This window comes from Chroicocephalus ridibundus, chromosome 8 (assembly GCF_963924245.1).
Source record: "Chroicocephalus ridibundus chromosome 8, bChrRid1.1, whole genome shotgun sequence".
Classification (NCBI taxonomy): Eukaryota; Metazoa; Chordata; class Aves; order Charadriiformes; family Laridae; genus Chroicocephalus; species Chroicocephalus ridibundus.
In genome coordinates, this window is record NC_086291.1 from 4,810,750 (window position 1) to 4,832,171 (window position 21,422).

Below are 21,422 nucleotides of genomic sequence, written 5' to 3' on the forward strand. Positions count from 1 at the left end.
AGCCCTGGTGTAAGTGACTAGTTAGAATGTTGTTTTTCTTACTGTATGTCTGTTTAGAGAAAAGCACCACTTTGTAACTATCTGATTGCTCAACTATTTGACAGATTTTCATATAGAGACATGTAGCGTTGGTATCTGATAGAGATATCCTATAATTACCTGTGCTGTATTTGTTGCCTCTCTGCTTTGAAGTTTTAATTATAACTGATGCCACTTGGGGAGATTTTAGAAGTGCAGAATGTAGAACGCAACTTTTAGCCCCATCTTTGCACACTCAAAATATCCATTGAGTTTAACAGGAATTTAAGCAAGTCAGGAATGCAGAAATAGCTCCTATACCCTCTACGCAAACAGAGTTAAATAATGCAACGGGAGAAACAAATAACAGCAAAAAGAAATATGCAAAGTGAAAAAACATTTTCAGCAAACTTGAAATAAAGCGGAGACTCCGTGAGGTGGAAGAATGGCATTTGCTCCACAGAAGAAATGCTAGAAAGCTTTCATGCTTAGCTTAGGAACAGAAAATTCTACATAAAGGCAGCAAGAAAAGCAGGTAAATACTAAGTCTAAGAGATCAGGACATTAAGCATCAGGAGACATTAATGAAAGCTTCCACCTCAGTTCTTCGTTTCTTCACAGCTGGGAGAAACACACGCCTGAGGTTAGACAAAGTGCTTTTCTGCTGCTACAGCTCAGCTGTTTTTGTGACTGGAGCTGAGTGTCACAAAAATCAATGCCCTGCTAATTGACTTCAAGATTTTACTCCTCATGCCTCCCATGATAATGGAGGCTGGGCAGCCTTAACGGAACCGTGTCTGCTGAAAACAGACTTTCTACCCGTCACTACATAAAGTTACTTCTTGGCCTGGACTTCAAGATCTGGTCAGTATAGATTTTCCTCGGCATCAATGCTTAACACTGTCACAGGAGAGAGCCTCTGTAATAAAAAGGCATAGACTAGTGAGTATCTCAGCAAACAATGAACCATATTTGAATGTGCTCATACACAGAATATGTGACTGGTGACGGCAAAGATCTGTGTTTCTTCACATTTTGCAATGAGAGGGCCTTTGTTTACATGCAAAGCCCCAGGGCTTGTATGAAGCCTGGGGTGCCTTGTCATTACCATACATCCTAGTCTCATCCTTTCATGCAGCATATAACCTGGTTTTTGCATCACATCATTTCAGATGTACTTTGATCAGCTACACGAGTAGGCCAAAAGTTACATATTAGGTTAGCAGCTTGCCATTTTCTTGCATTTGGGAAAAGCCAAACCACCTCTCCACCTACCACTGTCGCAGTACAGCTGATTGCTCCCTTCCACAGGAGCATCACCAGCCCTCTGAGACCGGGAAGCACCTTGAGACTTCAGATCTCCAAAACCAGCAAGCAACGCCAAGGCATAACACCCACGAGCTCTGAAAGCTGAAGGGGCCTAAAAGTCTAGTTTGGGGCCTCTTTAACAGCCAGGCCCGGGAACATCAGGATGAGGGCCAGCCCCGCCGCAAGGTGAGGCAGTGCCGCGCCGAGACCTCACAGCAGAACCGTGAGGAAAGGCAACACAGGAGAAGGAACAGCACCAGCGCGGCACGACGCCTCCTGAAGGAAGGAAGACCCCCGCTCGCTTCCCTCCACGGCCGAGCCGCGGCCGCCCTGACTAACACAAAATGGCGGCTGGGGGTGCCGCGGCCTCCTCCCGCATGTCGCGCGCCGGGGCTCGAGGCCGCGGGCGGAGCCTCCGCGGGGCGGGAGCCGGCGCCTGAGGGAAGGGGGGCGCGCGCGGCGCCGGGCCCGTCCCGTCCCGTCCCGTCTTGGCCCGGCATCAGCGGCGGCTCCGCGGCGGCCCGGTCTGACTCCTCCTCCTCCGCCGCCGCCTCCCGGCGTGGTGAGTAGGGGAGCCCCATGGAGGAGGTCTTTCCCGGAGCAGATCCCAAGGACGTTCATCTGTGAGGGCGGACGGGGCTCTTCTTTCCCTCCCGCGCGCCGGCCCCCACTCCCCCCCGCCCCGCTCCTGGCGGGCGCCGCAGAGTGACGCGTCTCCCTCTCTTCCCCTCCGTCTCCTCACGTCTGCCCGTATCACGATAGTCGCCAGCACCGAGGGCGGGGGGTTGCTCGCGGCGGGATTTTGAGTGCCGGCAGTCGCGGTCAACCCCCGAGGGCGGCTCGGGGTGTCGGGCCGCTGCCAGAAAGGGAGGAAAGGCGGGGGGAACCGGCGGTTCCTCGCCCTGACGGGGGAGCAGAGTCCGCCGTTAGAGCCAGCGGGTGAAAATGCCGGTGCTGGGGCCTGCCCGTCCCGGCGGGAAGGTGTTTCCATACCCCGTAAATCAGGGGCTACTGTCTGGGAGATACTCGGTTTCGCTGCGTGGAGTCGTTTTGTTTCTAGGCCGGGTGTAGCAGATCTGCGCCCTGCGTTCAACAGCAAGGTATCGGCAAAATGCTCAATAGATGCCGGTTTTCCTCAGTGTGTATGAATGGCACCTGTGTCAAGGAGCCCAGCACAGAAAGGTGATGATGCACACGTCTTCCACAAGGGACACCTGCAGTCATTCTGATCTGGTGGTAATAAAAGTGAAAGAAAAAAAAAAAATCGCAGTTTTATTCTCAGCAGTAAAAGAAATTGACTTTTTCACAGTTGAAAGCAGATCGGTACCTTAAAACTGCAACAGGATGCGGTTGTAACTGCATGTATGTAGTTGTTATGAGAATTCTTGTGCAATTCAAGTGTTGGCAAACAAATACATGGTATCTGTTCAGCTGAAATGAAGAAACATTTCTGAGTTTCGTGTTTGGGTGGTTTTCTTAAAATCTCTCTGCTATTTTTTTTTTCTTTGTTTCAGGGTAACCAACCAAAGAAGTTATGAATATCATCTGTGGTCTAAAGTTGCCAGGCAGGAACTGTATTTTCTTTCATTTGGCTTCTTTGACAAAGCATGGGAATTGCAGTAATCTCTATAGGTCTTACGCAGGATATTGCCGAACTCAAGTCAGTTGTACACGACAGAGATGCCAAAGGCTGGATTTCAGTGGAACTACTAGAAACTGTTTTTTGACTGGAAGCCCTGAGTCGTATAGAAACTTCATTGGTAAAGGACAGAGGTGTCTTTTGACTATCTCCAATACAGAGGTATACAAGAATGTTCTCCACAGTTCGGGAAGGTTTTGCTTCCAGTCTTCTCAGCCGTTGGGGCAGAAGACCACATCCCTCCAGATCAGTTCTTTAGGGCAATTCCCACATCGTTTTTCTGCTTGGAATGCTGAGATCATCAGGTCTTTTCACACATCACCATCACTTCAGGCTGCACCAGTTCCTCTTTTCTGGATTATTGTTAAGCCAGCTCAGAAATTATTTGCTATCATTCTTGGCAGGTAAAATACTATCTCACTTTCCCTCTCAGTGTAAGACCCCATTACACAAGGATGTGTGCATGAGTTCGTTGGTTTTGGTGGAGAGTGGTAGGTGTATTTGTAGCGTTTTCATTTTAGTATCTGTGCAAAATTTTGTAGGACTGGGGCCTACACTGACAGTTTGCTCAACAATAAGTTATTTCTGTTATCAGAGGTGTTAGATGTATGGTTTGCTCTTCTCGTTCTCATTTACATGTGGTAAAGGGAGATGAACCAAGACACTAAGGGGCATTCTTTTTCCTTTGGGAGGGAAGAAATGGAATGGAGTAGAAGCCAATTACAGTATAACCTTCCATAAGCTCTTACCTGAGGTGAGGCTGTAATATAGAATACAGCAAGGGTGGACACTAACAAATTCCTTTTTAACTGTGTCCTAAGTTGACAATGTTTGTATCTTACAGGAGCATAAGAAATTGGTGGAAGGCACTTCCTCCTAATAAACGGGAACTTTTTAAAGAAAGTGCAAGGAGAAATAAATGGAAGATACTCCTGGGTGTTAGTAGCTTAGGAGTTTTATTTGTCATGTTTTATTTTACTCACTTGGAGGAGACACCCATCACTGGACGCGCTCGACTGTTGGTGTTTGGAAAAGAGCATTTCAGAGAACTGTCACAGATAGAATATGATATGGTAAGATTAAAAAAAAATTCAAAATACTCTAAAATTGTTAATGCTTTTTTTTAGTGATGAGATAGTCCAATTAATGAGATGGCCAAACAAAGCTAGTTGTGTCCTAATTCGTTTTGAATTTCATGCTCAGAACTGTGCAGAGCACCCCCATCAGTTACCCCCTCCTCTTGTCCCCATTCTTTTTAAGAGTTCCCTTTCCATCAGCAAACCATTCAGGGACACATGATGGTTAAAGAACACATGTAATGTGTGTAGCAAACATTTCTAACTGCATTATTGTAGTATAACAAGAAATATAAAAATCTGGTAGAAGCAATAAAAGCCTAGATAATAGGTACATGCTCAGGTCTGTCTCATTAAGGTCCTTTCCTCCAAGCTGTCACTTCCTAAGGTAGTGCTCTCCACCTGCATTCAGTTGTACTTTTTTTTTTTTCCATTGGATCAGCTCATTTTGAAGGAGCTGGGACTGTTTAGTTTGAGGAAGAGGAGGCTGAGGGGAGACCTCATCACTCTCTACAACTACTTGAAAGGACACTGTAGAGAGGTTGGTGCTGGTCTCTTCTCACAGGTAATTAGTGATAGAACAGGAGGGAATGGGTTCAAGCTGCAGCAGGGTAGGTTTAGGCTGGACATTAGGAAAAAATTCTTCCCAGAAAGAGTGGTCAGACACTGGAATAGGCTGCCCAGGGAGGTGGTGGTGAATGTGTTTTAAGACTTGTTTAGATGTGATGTTAAGTGATAAGGTGTAAGGGAGAACTTTGTAGAGTGGAGTTGATGGTTGGACTCGATCCCAAGGGTCTTTTCCAACCTAAATGATTCTATGATTTTTCTTTAATTGCTTTCTTTTAAACTGTCCATTGTATTAATTTCTGTAACTTTGAGTTCTGTGATTTTTCTGTTCCGAAGTCAGTAAAAGTTGATAATCCAGCCATATACAAATGTCTATTCCAGCAGATGGAGAATGCGAGATAAGAACATAGCAAAAGAAGTACAAGGATATATTCAAATTACATCTTTTGTATAAATTTGTCCACCTTACAAATTACAGTAGAAGTGTACAGACAGAGAAAAATTATAAATTCAAATGGGAATTCAGGAAGGTATAGAAAGGTTTGTCAAATTGTGATGCTGAGCTTAACTGTATAATAGGGAAACGCCAGATACAGGAGGCTGTAAGAACAAGTTTATACTATCTTATTTTTCATTTGTGGTCAGTTTACTTCCTTTTAAGTTTATTAATCCTTAACTTGTGGGTCTGAAAGCCTAAATCTAATATATCGGCTTTGGGTATATGAAAGGAAAATGTATTAAAACTTAGATTTAACTAGGGCATGTGTAGCTGCTAAATTGGTTTACCAGTTAGTCATTTACTGTGCGTTTGTTCTGCATGGCAATCAATGATTTTTTAATTTATTTTTTTTTTAGTGGATGGAAGAATTCAAAAGTAAAATGTTACCTGAGACAGATGCGCGCTATCAGGTTGTGGAGAGAGTTGTTGGTCATTTATCTGAAAGCAATAAGGACATCCCACAGGTCTCAGCGCTCAAGTGGGTTATCCATGTGGTTGATGAACCAGGTGTAAATGCTTTTGTGCTTCCAGTAAGTTGAACCCAATGCAAAAATTAGTAGTAATATTGAAACAGTATTTTATTTATTTACTTAATTTTGACTCTTTTTTTTGTTTACAGAATGGACAAGTGTTTGTTTTCACTGGGTTGCTAAATGCAGTTTCTGATATTCATCAGCTGTCTTTCATTTTGGGACATGAAATAGCTCACGCTGTGTTGGAACATGCAGTAAGTATTTAAAGAAAGCTGTCTAAAATCCTTAAATGAATTCTAATTAATTAAGATTTTCCCGATCGCTAGCAACCAAAGTTTCAGTGTGACTCTTTCTAATTAAAGAAAAATTGAGTTTGAAATGAGAGTATTCTGGTACAGTATATCCTTATTACTCCTGTAATACTTAACAACTGTCAAAAGTCCTGTAGTAGTCAGTGTCAGCACAAAGTCTGCCAGTACTTTTTTCATAATTGTATGGATGGATTATGGCTTACTATTAACAATCATTTAGAACTTGGTCTGGAGATGCCTTTTCTCCTATAGCACAGACATAAGGAACTAGAGGCACTCAGCAACTCGGTTTGTTACTCCTAGACTCGTTAATAAAATCATATAATTTCCTATGGCTGCATAGAAAAAAAAATAGTGATTTTTACAGTATTTCTGAATTCTGTTATGTTCTAAAGAAATATCTGACAGTAAAGAATGAAAATGGGACAATTTCTGTTTGCAGGCAGAGAAAGCCAGCCTGGTTCACTTCTTGGATTTTCTATCACTCATCTTTCTCACTATGATTTGGGCCATCTGTCCCCGTGATAGTTTGGCAGTTGTTGGACAGTGGATTCAGAGCAAGTTGCAGGAGGTAAGACTGACGTTTTGTTGTTATTCTTCCTGAGTTTCATGGAAAAACATTTTTAATCTTGGGGAGACAGTACCACTAAATAATATGTTTGTGGAAAAAGGCGAGAGGAGAAATATTATAAGCAAAAATTAATATTTGAGTATATTTTTGAATGAAATATGTTTTTATAAATCTGCATCTGCTTTAGTTGATGTATATATTTTCATTTATCATCTTGAAGAAATTTAGATTTCCCTAAATGACTCTCTTTAGCTGAACAGGCTCTGAACCTGCTTGCCAATTAAGTTAGATGATTATATTTTGGAAATGTAGCTCATCTTCTAAAATTGTATATGTTGAAATGCCATGTTTTTGTTTTGAGTAGTTGTTAAATTGTTTCTAAATGAAATAAAATATATGGAATTCTTTAAATACGTTGTTAGTGGTAAGATAAGAAAACCGAGAATCTAAACATTCTTTAAAAGTATAAACCATGCTATAATAAAACTTACTTAAGTAATACTTTCAGGCAGCGTATATTCCAATAAAGTAAAATTCAGAGGCTTTGTGGTGCCGTTTTTCTTCAGCAGTCTAATTTACTCCCTGCCTCCAGACAGTTACTGATCCATTTCTTTTTTAAAAAGTGGGGCTTTTTAAAAGAAATTTTGCTTACATCATAAAACTTGAATCTGAATTTAAGTGAAAGAGCTCTTTGGTTTCTTTGACTTCTCTTGATGCTTTTCCTGAGATTTCCCCTGGTTCCTCAAAACCATAAAATTAAACATAACCAATCTGTTTTGGGTGGTTCTTATGCTAATTGGTAGACATGTGGATTCTGAACATAAATTCTCTCTAAAGAGCTTGGATATTTGTATGAGTAGCAAAAACCAATACATTGATGAGTGCTAGCCAGCATTTTGAAGAGCTGAATTTGGAAAAAGCAAAGTGTGAATCAATCCTGATACTGCTCATAATTTAGACAGCAAAGATTTAACTCCCTGTCAGCATCCTTTCTCATCTTCTAGGCTAACTGCAACTGCTATTTTGGCATCGTGCGTTGAAGTTGTGTTTTAGGTTGCAAAAGGAATCTGGAGTTAAGCTCATAGTCCTAGTGTGGTACTGAAAAGATCTATCATATATGAAAAATTGTACAGCAATGTTCTGGTTTAAAACTGATCAAACTCAACTCCAGTAACATTAAACATATCCATATGTAATGCAGAATAAGTAAGTGATTAATACTGGCAAAGCTTTCATTCCATATACCAAAGATGCTGAATAGAAATTTTTGTTTCTGTTAGTTACCAAGGAGTGCAATGCCTGTTTGTTTCCTCTGTTCAACGTTTGCCTATTGTGCTTACATGAAAATGAACCTTTCTGCATGTTTTCTCAGGATGTTTCTTTTCCTCTTCTTCCATAACTGTATTTTATTTTTTTAAAGTGTTAGCATCCCACTCCATGAAAGGGTTATTTAAGCCACGTTGCAGTACTCGCTTCTCTTTCAGTATTTGTTTTCCTTTTATGTCCTCGGAGGCTTAACTTTTTTCCCTACTGACTATTGTTTATTTTTTATTATTGACTATAAGTAATTTCCAGTCCCTTTTCGTAGGCCTTTGTTATTGACCATAAGTAGTTTCCAGTGACTCTTCATAGGCCTTTTGGCATGCTAGCTCCAGTTCTGCTTTTTAATCCGCAGCTAGTAGGTTTGCTTGCCTCGAGAAATTGTGAAGTTCTGTTATGGGATTCATTCATGGTTGTTTTTGAGTCATGTATTTCTGAACTGACACATGTTGGCTTTGGTTTTACAGCAGCAGTTATTTTATAAGGGAACTGAAGCCTAGGAATTATTCTTGGAATAGCACAAAACGTGTTTCTGAGTTTTACTCATGTCACACATGCTAGTGTGTACAGTTACAGTACTTCATATTGCCTTTCTTGTCCACCTCACACCATCAGATTGTATTTCATGTGGAAACTAGTGATTTTGGATAGTCAACTTACCTGGAACTTCCTTTTCTTTAATATACACAGACAGCTCTGGTAATTGATTTGAAAAATCAAATCCATCTTCTTTATTGTGTCCAGTTTTTGAGAAAGACTTTAGATCAGAGTTTGAAGGATTTAATTTTTCATTCCAGCACAGTCACAAAAGATTACTTTTTTTTTAAATTAATTTTTCAGTAGGAGATGAATAGTATTGTATTTTAGGTGGCTCAGAACCCTTTTATGTGACCACTGCTGAGACTTCATTGGCTAGAAGCACACGGTGAAAGAGAGACTGAGTTTTCTTAGGTTCAGATTATCTTATAGTTTTACTTTTTGATCTGAAGAAGAAACACATAGAATTCTCAAAAATTACAGAGGACACTTTTAAGTCTCATACGTTAATGAAATTTGGACAACGATTGAACATAACAAATCTGGAACCCTACTCGGTCGTAAGTTATATCTAGAGTCTCTTTAGGCTCCTATCTTGTCTGTGACTGGCCAGTAGCAGATACATAGAGGAAAAGTAAAGGAAGTAACAGCATTTATAGGGTGATAGTTTCTTCAGATGCCATCCCTTTTCCCGCATTCTGCAGCATGGGTAGGTCCTGAACTAGAGATTGCATTAGTATTGTGTTTAGTTTTTAAAAATACAGCCATATTTTTGCAGGCAGTATTGGGATAGGCATACAGGTAAATAGTAATACCCTAGTGCTCAACTCTAAATGCAAATAAAACTATTTAAGGGTAAGAATTTACATGCTGGTCTTTTTATTACCATCTTCTTGCTGTCCCAGATCTCTCTTTCTAGATTGTCTATTAAGACACACACATGCAATTTCCGAATTCCTAAATTTTTGCAGATCTTTTTTGAGATGGATGCTACCCCTTCTTATTTACAATTATTGTATAAACCTCTCAGAGAAGAAAACCACAAGTGGTTGTAACTGTGAAGAAATAGCAAACCGCCTGCTTGTGTAAGCCTCTGTTCCAGTGAGTGCTTTTGGTAGTCCTGTTGCCTGTTACTGGTTTAATTTCCCTGTCTGAGAAATGTTTAAAAATTAAACAGTTTATCTGGCTAACTGGGAAATGGTGCTTCAGGAATATATGACAGACTAGCCAGGGCTATCTTTGCCGTTCAGTAAATATATGCACTCCAGTAGACCCAGAGCACTTTTCAAGGCAATAGAAATATATATTCCACTTCAGATAATGACTTTATCTTCAGAAGATTATTAAAATAAATTTAAAATTGCAATGCTTAAGTTCTGTAAGGACATTAAGAACTTAGAATGTGACCTGATCTATGCTTACTTATAAACCAGTGTATTTGGCTTGAAAAGACCTGTAGAGAATCAGCTTTGGTTTGGCTTTTATTTTTGCCCTAGTAAAGAAAAACCATCAGTACTACTTTAGAAAGAAGCAAAAAGTTACAGATATCCTTATGCACTCAAGGGATTGGACCACTTCTCTTGATGCTCTTCATTTCTGTCTGTTTTTTCTTTTCTTTTATTTTTTTCTGGAAACTATAAGGAGGATGTGTTTCTTTAACCAGATAGAGAGCTGATAAAACCTCTTCCTCTTCACTAGCGCCGCACATCCCCATTCTTCAGTTGATATTTCCCAATCGATGCCCAGACCAGATGTTGTGATGTGTTCCTTATCTCTGCAGGAGCAGGGCTGTTTTAACAAGTCCTGATTTGCTTTACTATAACCTGATATACTAGGGCAAGGCTGCCCGAATCTGCATGAATTATATATGCCAGAAGATCCTGACTTACATGACTAAATAACCTTTTGAGAAAACTACCACTGGCCCTTAGAAAAAAGGGAGAGCATTTGGCCAGATTTATGTTTTCTAGTTTGATTTATCAAGGGCAATTTGCAACTTGTGATGGGGGATAATCATGGCAAAGGAGTGATTTCTGCATGAAAATGTTTATGTCTACATTCCGTACTGTGGGCTGTTTACCATACAAAATAGATGATGTCAGATTTAAAGACAGTCATCCTAAAAGTTTAAGGGAGCCACTGGATTTTTTTACATGCACTTACTACAACAAAAATCTTAATGCCAATAAAAGAGTGAAGTGAAAAAATTCTGGTTTACAGCCGTCATTGACCCTTTAGTTGCTGCAAAATGCTGTGGGACTGGATGATGAGAGGGGCTATGAAAATATGTATAACGTGAATTAATTTCCAGTGAATACAGGATCAATGTTATATCAGTTACATATAATGGAAATAAAGATTACATTAAGAAAATTAGTACTGATCACACGCAGTGTGGACATGATAGATAAACACCTTTTCTTATGAGAAGGTTAGAAAAATGCTCTAGCTTGCTACATATTCAAAACCAAGAAATAGAGCTTTGATGTTCTTCTTTGCAGTTTATGTTTGATAGACCATACAGCAGGACGTTGGAGGCTGAAGCTGATAAAGTGGGACTTCAGTTTGCAGCAAAGGTAACTACAACTGGTTTGGTTTTTTAGCAATTGACCAGACGTTTTTCAGTTGCTGTTATAATCAGAGGGAGATTCACGCTTCATACAGAGCTAAATCGTGCGTGGGAGGGTTCCCAAAGTTTTGAAGATATGGAGATTAGTGAAGTAGTGGGAAATAAAACAGTCTGTACAGAAAGACAAAGTCATTCTGGCTAAATTGTATGTAATAAAATTGAAGCTTATGAAGTTGTGCGTTATTAGCTGCACAGTATACTTTCTGTGTAGTTTATTACCATTAGCAGAAAAAGCTATGTATTTATAAGGAGGAGAATGCCCAATAGTGAGCTTCTGTAAGTAGGATATATTTAATTGTATGTAAAGATGTAAATTGCCCTGTAGATTTTTGTTTCACGCAGTTTTCATCTATGGCGAGAAGTTCTGAGGAATGCTTTACTATATTGTCGTGCACCTAAAATATTCTGATCTATAGTATCTATCCTCATAACAATACAGTAAAATTTAAGAACTCTTGGATATTGTGATTATATTTTCTGTGGTTGCTACTAATTACAGAGCATATCAATATTGTTCTAGTATTTAAAGATTTGGTCTAAATACAGCCATAAAAATAATGCATCTTTGCTAGAGTAAGACAAAAATTTGGTCAGAAACTGCTCAGCACTTTTTTCATGATTTGTTTTTTCAGTCACTTCTTTTTTTGTCCTTGTGGATTTTAGTTCTAAATTAAAGAAACTAAGAGAACTCTCCCATTTTTAGCTAAGTGAAATAGAGCTAGATAAGCATTAGATAACTATGAGAGCAGCACCATCTAGTGTTAATATTTCATAAGGAAAAGTTTCTTTTCTTAATAATTATTAATATTTCTTCAAGGAAGAGTTTTTAAAATTACCTTTGATTCTGGGATTGAAACTACATTTCAATTTAAAGTCATCTAAGGGAATAATACAATCCATGAAAAAAGTGTAATTACTGTGTAGGTGCGCACTGCTTTGTAATACCTAAGATGTAGGGCCACCCCAGAAAGAAACAAGGAAAATGGTATCTCAGCATTTCTCTGCTTGTGCAGATAATCTTTTTATAGGAATAATTTTAAGAAATAAATTCAAAGGATAAAGCACCACTTCTATATTTCGGGGGGGGGGGGGGCGCGTAATTTTCTTTCTCGGGGGGAAGTAATTTTCTTATCTTCTGAGTACTCGTCTCTTTTTCTCTTAAACAAGTGAAAATTTATGTAAGAAATATTTTTTTCCCCTCTACTTAAATGCAAATATAAAGGAGTCTGTTGGTGATACACAAATGCCGCTCTTAAAGTTAGTGTTCCATGACTTTCTATGGTCTTTTGTAATTCAATATCCATTAGAATGTGTATTGTATTACTTCAAAAATATAGTGGTGTATACATTTCCTTTCTGTTTTCAGGCTTGCGTGGATGTACGAGCAAGCAGTGTATTTTGGCAACAAATGGAATTAGCAGAAGCCATTCAAGGGCAGCCCAAGTTACCAGAGTGGCTCTCCACGCACCCTTCTCATGAAAACAGAGCTGAGCACTTAGATCGGCTTATCCCAGAGGTGAGCAGAGTTGAAGAAGTGTGTCTTTTTCTCTTAGGAAGGTTGCCAGAATTAGTTTGATATTGATTCACGAGCTACTTTGGTATTGATTCACAATCTGCTCTTTTAGCATTGTGCTTATCTTTATCTTTACAGAAATTTTGTTACAAAGCTCTCAAGGTTTTATTAAATGAGGAAAAATTAAGATAGTACAGATAAAATGTAATTATATTCTAGTGGTTTTTTTTCTTCTCTGTCTGATTTCTGATCAAAGTGTAGTATTTTTGCTCTTGAATGGCCTTCCTAGTATAGATGCGATGGTGTCACAGCACCTGTTCATTCTTTTCTCTTTTTGCTGTTTTGCAAGCCAGTTTTCAAGTTGGATCCCTAAACTGTCTTGACTTTTCTTGCTTTTGTAGCTAGCCCTAGGCTGTCAAATAGAGAATGCTCCATCTTATCTTGTCTCTCTCATTGATGAGGGATTGAATACACCTCAAATAACTGTGCCTCAAAAGAATGTCAGATCCCCAGTAGAAGATTTCTTAATAGCCCTAGTTATGATAGGTCTCTGCAGACTTTGTAGCCCGCTTTTTTCTTCACATCTCTGTTTCATCACATTAGGGAGCAAATTTTATTCCACTCCAAGAAACTTGAACTAATTCACACAATTGCTCATCAATCTGCAGTCTTTTCTCTGTACTTTCTTTCAGATTTCCTCTCAGAGGAATGCCAAGTGGATAGTGACTTGGGGATTCGCTTAATTTGGTGTGCTACTTGCTGGTAGCTTAAGAAGAGACAACTGTTCCAAGTTTAGTAATCTTAGTTTGTTTACTGTTTCTTTAAATAGTGGGGGTTTTAACTACAGAAAAATAGTTTTTCTTTTTAAAATACAGTGTTAAAGCACTCCACAACAGCACTGTTTTTGAGCAAGCTAAACTGTGTTTGGGAACTCCCTTTTTTATAATGAACTGGTAATTTCTTCTCTTTTTTTCTTTTTTCTTTTAAACTCTCAGTCACTTTAAGTATTTCTTAATTCCAGACTGTAAGGACAGTTGAAGATTTATTGGCAGAGGGAGCATTACAATATTGGGGTGTTTGCTGATTTCAGTGGAGAAAAAAAAATATTCATGAATCCTTAGATGAGAATGCATGCAATAAATATTCTAAATAATGGCATAAATCAAAATCAACATTAGGGGTAGGAGGACTGGCTAGGCTGAATATTTTAAATTAATATACACAAATTCTGTAATTTGCAAAAGCAGGTTGTGAGACCATTTTGATTGATTTTCTAACACATTAGAACAGCTGAAAGGAAAATGGTACTTGTTGTGAAGCCGCAACTTAGTTAGATTGAATGCAAAGGGTTCAGGATCCTTTGCTTTCATAGTTATTGACTGTCTTATAAAGTGGTAACGAAATAAGTTACTCCTTACGTTCTGTTTATCCCAGGACTGAGCAAATAAGTTAAATAACTGAGCAACTGTGTAGAACTGGCAGTCGTGTTATTTCTGTCATGTCACTTGTAGTTTAGCAGGTGGAGCAACCTTGATCTTTATAGCCACTCTCACTTTCAAGAGCGGTGGAGGCTAGGAAAGATTCTTCCAAAAGATAATTGAGGAGATGTTTTCATTTGCATTTTACCTTAAACATTCTTTGGAGCAGGATGAGAAAGCAGAGGCTAAAGGCTTCCTGTTCTTAACAGAAGCTCACCAGATAAGTGAGGTTAATACTACAAAAGCGGAATAAAAATGAAAGAAGGTATTTAGAGGTGTTGGAGGCTTCTTGTCTGAAGCATTGACTCCCTTTCATCTGAGAGCTGCCTTCTTAAAACTGGATCTCAGGTATTTAAAGGGATTCCCAGGGGTCGGTGGGACCTTTATGTTTCGTTGTTCACATACTTAAAGCTTTTTAGAACAATATGTTTACCATGTATTAATGGCCATTAAATATTTAGAGGCCAAGGGGAGAAGCCAGATTTCGAAAAGAGCCTTTTTGTTTCTCTAGTATCTCTCTGTAAAGAAACTATACTTCTTAGACTTAGTATCAGATCCATCATGAGCAAGAAACAAGGGTTTAAATCCTAAAAAAACAACCTCTGTTGGGTTTTACCTTTATTCTTGACTTTGAATACTACTTCAGCTGAAATTGCCCTTCCTCTGAAAATATGAATGAAATAGTCATGTTTGTATTAAAGATTCTGATACAAGTATTTTTGTCTTTCATATGGTGATGATTTTGAAGCTGACATGATTTTCAGGACAATATAGTATCTATTACTAGACCAGCTACTGTAGCTGGGGGTAATAGGGTCAAGTTTTTGGACTTCTCAGGCCACACAGATGTTTCTCTATCGACTTCAAAACAAGTTCACAATAAGATGCAATCTTGTAAAGTGAGAGTTTTTCTTCAGGTAATGAAGTGGCATGTCTCAATGAGGTGACTTAACAGTCTCATGAAATGTAAATTAAAGCAGGAATATCACAAGGATTCTCTTTCCACATAATTAAAACTCATTTGATTTGCTCTCTGTCTTTTAAAGATCTTGCATCTCCTTTTCTGAACAATTTGGAAGCTATGGCCAAGCTGACGAATTAGTAAATAAGAGAGCTGTAAGCAGTTATCAAGTGGTGCTGTCCTGGAAAGGAAATAAAGGAAATTTAAAAGATTTACCATGTTGTTAAAGGATTTCCCCCTCAGACTGGGAGGGACCTGGATTGTAAACTAGGGAAACAGAATGTACTGTTGAATAGGAAACTGAAATATCTTAGAATTCCTATGTGGAAGGTGGTGAAATGCTTGGTAAAGGCCTGTGCATTTTATTTTCAAAAAAAGAAATCTTAAAATAATTACGTACTAGCAGGAAGGATGCTTACCATTGTTCTGGAGAGAAAAACTGTGGAAGTGTAGTGCCAGAGAAAAGCTATAGGATCTTCCAGTTCATCTCTGAACCTTTTATTTAATGTTCTCTGACTTGCTACAGTTTGTCTACCTTTTTCCTAGTATGCTGTCCAAATAAGACACTGTACATCAGCTGAAGCCTCAGCTATACTGAGTAAAGCAGAAGGTTATGTACTGAGCCTTGCCTGCAACATGAAAATTCATCTTGACGTGACATTTGCTTTTTTGGCATCATGTTGTTGGCTCAGATTCCATTTTTCATTCACTGTAACTCCCGTTTCCTACACTTTCTTGTGTAAATGCTGTGTTGAGATCATTTCAAGAGTAATATTAAGTTGGGATATGTCACCTCTACTGCTTCTCTTTTGTTTTCTAGGTCAATTAACTTGTCAAATAAAAAAAGTTAATGAATTTACTTTGGAAAGATCTGTTCTTGTCAAACCCACATTGGCTGTTTGTTATTTTTATTATTGTTTGGGTAGTTATTGCTTATTCCTTAGTGTGCTGCCTTTTGGGATATTGAAGATAGATTTATTTTGCTTCCTTTTTAAAAATGGGTTGGTATGTTTCCCCTTTGCTTCAGATAGTTCTCTTACTAGAATATATTAATTAAACCCTATCAATGTGGAAACTTACAGGAAAATAAGAATAAAAAAATACTGACCTGTATTCCTGTCCTCCCCATAAAGTTGTTAAATATTTTGTCACCATTTTTCTTTTCTGTGCCAACAGAAGCAGTGAAAGATTTGAAGTATTGGCATTATAAAGGTTGCTTTTCTTCTCCATCAAGTAATTTATCTATCCATTCTTTTAATCATCTTTTAACTAATACTTTCATTGTAGAACCTGTTGTCTTCCCTATTCCTGCTGATTGTAATTCATTTTGCAACTCAGCATTTCTTTTTTTTTTTTTTCCCTTTTTGGTCCTACATGTTTGTGCTATTTCTTAGTTTTTGTCAGAATTGCAGGGTCAAAGCGTAAGTCAGCCCTGCCGAGGTAATCGCAGTTAATACACAAGAGACTACAACCCTTGGCCTGGTTTGTGGACGAGAGTATGATGTGACTTTTATGCTGAGCGAGCTGTCAGCCTGAGAGGTAGGATGCACTCCAAAAGACTGTAAGAGGTCGAGATGCAGCAGTTAGCCTGGTATCTGTGACAGCGGTGAAGGATTAAGACTGAGAGCTAAAAATTACTTTTTTTCTATATTTGTCTCTGCTGGTAGGCTCTATATGAAAGCAATAGGATGAGGCAGAGCTCCCTGATTCTTATGCCTTCCCCCATCCCAGCACATTGCAGGAGGTGACTGCAATTGTATTGATAAGAAAAACAGCTTCACCTTTGTTACTTAGAAGCAGTAGTTTTGATGTTTTATTTGAGACCTCCTGAACCAGGAAGCATGCAAGTGGTCTTTATTCTGGACAGCAGTACTCCTCTTCAGGTTAACCTGAAATGAACAGCATTAAGGTACTCTCAATTCCCAGGTGAATCTACGTACTCACTCTAGCTAGTTAACCTTGTCTCAGTTCTGTCTGTCTTCTTTATTGAGAACAATCTTCGCTATAAACAGTCAATGAAACATGTTCTTATTATAATATCAGTACGTATGTGCTTCATTTAGAATGCTTTTACTTGTCCTCTTACCCAAACTGTCAAAAACCAATTTACTTGAGCAATATTAAATTACCAGATTTGAAGTTGCTACTGATTACGGAAGTACAGTATAGCTGACCATGTTGGGCTGTTTTATCTTTCAGGAAAAATTACACTATAAGCTCCACAGCCTGTTACTGGCATCTTAATGATGTTACAGAGCTACTGGTACAAAACAAAATAGCAGCAGTTAACAGAGCCAGGGAAAGAACACTTTCTAGCTAGGATTGAATGTTGCGTGGCATTCACAAGCATACATACAAAGGTTACTTTCACTGGAGTCTGCAGTCATAGCTGTCTTTAACAGTGAGATGACATGTCAACATAGCTTTCCACTCTCATAACTGTAGTCTTTTTAACGGCATGTGAGTCGATGGTGTTGAGTAGATACCTTGTACCACCTTGCATGGCTTTACATCGAGCAAGAATGCAAAGACATCTACAGGGTAAAAATGTTAACTCTGAAATACTGTTTTTTACCTTTGCTGTTGTGATTTTAGTATTTTAGATAAGTGAAACCATGGAAATAGGCCAGGCACTATATAGCCACAAAAACCAGAGATATAAAATTGCTAAATTAGTTTAAAAGAGGATTACATTGCCCTTTCCAGGATACAGCCTAAATCTTTATATTTCCATTTGCCTTGAATAATGCTGCTTGACATTAATGCAGTCTTGCAGCAGCTTGTGTTCTGGAAGAGAAGAGAAAACTCTTGGTTTGTCATAAATGTCAGTTCAGAAATTAATTGGTCACTGAAGCAGAAGAGTGTTCAGTGGTACAGTTACATTTGGTGACTACATCAGCGATCATGCTGTAGAAAAACAAATCCTGAAAGCTTTATTCGTATTTTTTAAAAGTTAGACAAGAGGAATATTTGCATGCCTAATCCAGACTTGTGTATCCAGTAATTTGAATGTTACATTTCAGCAAGAAACAGCTGGAGAAACTCTTGCTACATTCCTGGAGTGCTTCTTTTTAAAAAAACAGTTGTTAAATTCTATTTGTTTCTAGCCATTTACAGTAACCTTGTGGTAAAGTTAGGGAGAAGTATGTTTTGGTAGCTCTTTATACAAAGAAATGAGTTAAGAAGCTCTGCTCTTCTGTTTTAAAATCTGCTGTAGTAAGACGTTTCCACTGTCTCCTGTGGAAGAATACCAAATTGTTTCAAAAAGATGGACAAATACTTATGCATAGGTATACTGGAATATTTGATTTGTTATTTCAGCTAAATCTAGCGTGTATAAAGCAGGTTAAAAATTTCTGCTCTGTTTTTTAATTGCAGTGCTAGGACTGCTATGAAAACTTTACTTTCTTTGTCCTCTTTAATTCGTCTAGAACTAACGATCAACCCACGCTTTCTGCTAACAGTCGCTGGTGCTGGTCAGGAGGCACCTGGCTACAGCTCAGGACAGGTCCGACTATTACTTTTCAAGAATCCATGGTTATGAAGTGAAGTGGAACAAAATATACATTTGAACTTATTTTCCCATGAAAGGATTAAAAATAAAGCTCAGTGTTAATCTGCCCATTGTTTTATGCTGTTAATTGAGGCCAAGACACAGATAATATTGCCTTAAAGAGACCATACCACGGTGACCATTGATTAATGCTAAATTTCAGGCTAGTTTTTGACTGGGTATTTTCTTGGTATTCAGTTTTACAAATCTTGAAAAAATAGTTCTCAGCGGAGATGTAGAACCCTCTAAAATTCTACATATAATATTTTGCTATATGATACATAGATCTTACTTTTCTTGATTAGTTTAAAGGGGTCTTGTAGGAGTATCCATGGATACTAGCAGGTCTGTCTGCAACCGCTTGCAAAGTACTGCACTGGACTTAGTTGTGTGATATCCATTGGTAACTCTAAAACTAGCTGCCTGTTTGTATGGACTAATTAAGGTATGTTAAGCTTTGTTGAAATGAACGCCAACTTAAGCATCCTTTAAAACAGCTGACTCTCTACAGTTTTGTATCAATTTCTCCGTGGTGCCTTGAGACATTAGATTCATCCATTGTCATACCTTTCTCAGATTGCCCATGAGACAGGATGATCTGGGGGGAGTGTGCTTGTGCTAATGGATTTTGATTCTCTGGGAAATTTTTTGGCTCCTTTGTGCCTCTACTTCGTAATCCATAGAATGGAAACAATGGCACTTAGCGAGCAGGAGTAACTTGTTTGGTCTCTTAGCGCTAATCTTTTCATCCAGATAAACGTTTACATTCTAGAGACATTTTTTTCTCAGAATACTTGGAAGCTCTGTATTCAAATGCTTCTTGGAGATGAGACGACTTGTGTAACTGGACCTTAACTATACCAATCAACCATCTGGATCTCTGTGCTGACCAGTTAAACGTCCATTATATGTTATCGGAGATCTTTCCCTCTTTTTTTCAGTTGGACATCTATTTATAGTTACTTCAATAACAGAACGTATCTGATGAAGTAAATTATTCACAGCTCTCTATTTCTTGATACAGTCGTTTTAATTTACATGTGAATGTAAATTAAAAGGTAAAAGGTACTGACGTGGACAAGTATCATATAAAATAGTTGAACTTCCTATCTATTTATGCTGTACCTTTTAGAGTATCCATTCTTTGAGAGGCTGTCTGTGAAAAAAAGATTTTCGTTCTTCATTGTTCATTTTTTTCCCATTGTTTTACCATATTGCTACATTTCTTCTCAGGAATTCTTGGTTTCTCTTGAAAAGTTGTTTGTTAACAACTCAGACTCAGTATTATATTCACTAAGCTTTATGTGCAAATGCAGACCTTACTGGAAAGCCAAATCGCTGACTGAAACCTCTTTTGTTTTTCTTATTTAAATGAGCTTGATTTGTTTTCCTATGTATTCACAGGCTCTTAAAATAAGAGAGAGCTGCAATTGCCCATCTCTTTCTGGACCAGATCCTCGCCTCATTTTCAAACTTAACATGCAACATCTTCTGGAATCGTCTAAAGATCAAGAAAACCCAAATTCTACAAAGCGAGATCTCTCAAAACCAAAACTGGATTTTCCTCACACTCAAAAAGTTGAAGATATGCCAGTAACTTTTGCAGTCAAACCTACAAACTAACGATGATAATTTTCACTTTTTATGAAACTTGTGGTCCCTGAAGGTCTGTCTTGTAATGCAAATTTGTCTTTGAACCATAAAGAAGATGTATCCACTCGTATTCTATGTTTCTTTTATGTGATCTCTCACTCAAAGCGATAAGGAACCATGTCCGCACAAGAAGAGCAGCGTGTTGGAGCAGAAAGTTTCTTATTCATCAAGAGTTACTAAAAGAAATCACTTCTCAGGGGAAAGATAATCTCATACAATCCAGTCACACAGTGTAATTTTCAGCTTTATCAGGCTCACCTTGATCAGAGGACAGATGAGCCAGAAGCATCCCTAAAGCAGAGGAAAAAGTACAATTTTCATCACTTAATTTGTCTGGTTTATCTTGCTGTAATTTGGGTTAGATCTGTTCAGCTTCATTTGAGAAATAATGAGGAGAGCTTAGCACCTGTTCCACATATAGAATGTTTAAAAATATTAAGCTGAGATGTGGTAATAGCCTGTGGGCTAGATACACCCCCACTTAATTAGGTGGATTTACTGCTGGGATTTTTCTTCTTTCTAAGGCATTTTAGAATATGGATTGATTCAACATTTCTCTTCAAAGCAACCTGAAAGGGTTGCACAAAGTTCAGTTTAAAAAAAGGAGTTAAATAATTTTCAAGGAAGTCTTTCTTCTGGAAAAAACCAACTGTGTAAGAACCACAGTTTGTAGCTTTGCAAGGATGGCTGTTGTCTTTTTTAAATGATCAGGGTGCCTTATCAGTGTCTGGTTTTACTGCAATGACATTCGATTTGGATATACCTGTTTTGATAGAAGTGATTGCTGATGTGGAAATATATTACATAGTAGACAAATACAACAAGATTCCTTGACTCCGCAGCTTTCTCAGCTGTACCTTACCCTAAAAGGTAACTTCAGGAAACTGGCGTCTAATGCTGAGCATCCCCCTCTCTCCCCAATCCCCCTGAAGCCACACATTTTATACCATGAGGACTCGTATGCACAATATAGGTAAAGCTCTGCCTTTCATGGTGGAATAGTCAGTATAGCCAGCATGTTAATCTTCCTTTGCAACTGTTTGAGTTATCCTTGCTTTGCAGTTGATGAAAATACTGAAATGTCAATCTTGGAGGAAGACACAGAAAGCGGCAGAAGTGGATGGAAAAAAAAAAATAAAAGGGAAATCCTGTTCCTTTATCTGTTAAGGTGTACTTGCTGTTAGTTTTTTTGTTATTCATATTAAAACAAAAATCTGTTTTATGTATGATAGGGCTTTACATGAAGGGGACAATCAAAATATTTTACAGTGTATTGTGTTTTGAAACATTCGTCTTTATATATGGAGAGGGGCAGA

At 38.4% G+C, this 21,422-nt stretch overlaps 1 protein-coding gene across 3 annotated transcripts; it reads left to right on the top strand.

Annotated features, from left to right (window-relative positions):
* The first annotated feature begins 1,118 nt into the window (after positions 1-1,118).
* On the top strand, positions 1,119-20,176 carry OMA1 (OMA1 zinc metallopeptidase). Of its 3 annotated transcripts, none has more exons than XM_063343573.1 (9): positions 1,119-1,888; positions 2,841-3,369; positions 3,810-4,038; positions 5,464-5,637; positions 5,727-5,834; positions 6,334-6,462; positions 10,821-10,895; positions 12,315-12,464; positions 19,858-20,176. In XM_063343573.1, exons 2-9 carry the CDS (start codon positions 2,861-2,863, stop codon positions 20,074-20,076), a joined length of 1,593 nt encoding a protein of 530 aa, XP_063199643.1. In that variant the 5' UTR covers positions 1,119-1,888; positions 2,841-2,860; the 3' UTR covers positions 20,077-20,176. The 3 variants fall into 3 exon arrangements, with proteins under 3 accessions (XP_063199643.1, XP_063199645.1, XP_063199644.1); XM_063343575.1 differs by lacking the exon at positions 1,119-1,888 and adding an exon at positions 1,891-1,949; XM_063343574.1 differs by lacking the exon at positions 1,119-1,888 and adding an exon at positions 2,119-2,426.
* The last annotated feature ends 1,246 nt before the right edge of the window (positions 20,177-21,422 follow it).

What these genes read in the sequence shown, in the direction of transcription:
- OMA1 (XM_063343573.1), top strand. Translation starts at nt 2,861, where the DNA reads ATGAATATCATCTGTGGTCTAAAGTTGCCAGGCAGGAACTGTATTTTC. An exon ending in CACAGATAGAATATGATATG is followed by an intron (nt 4,039 to 5,463) that starts GTAAGATTAAAA and finishes TTTTTTTTTTAG; the next exon opens with TGGATGGAAGAATTCAAAAG. An exon ending in GACTTCAGTTTGCAGCAAAG is followed by an intron (nt 10,896 to 12,314) that starts GTAACTACAACT and finishes TTCTGTTTTCAG; the next exon opens with GCTTGCGTGGATGTACGAGC.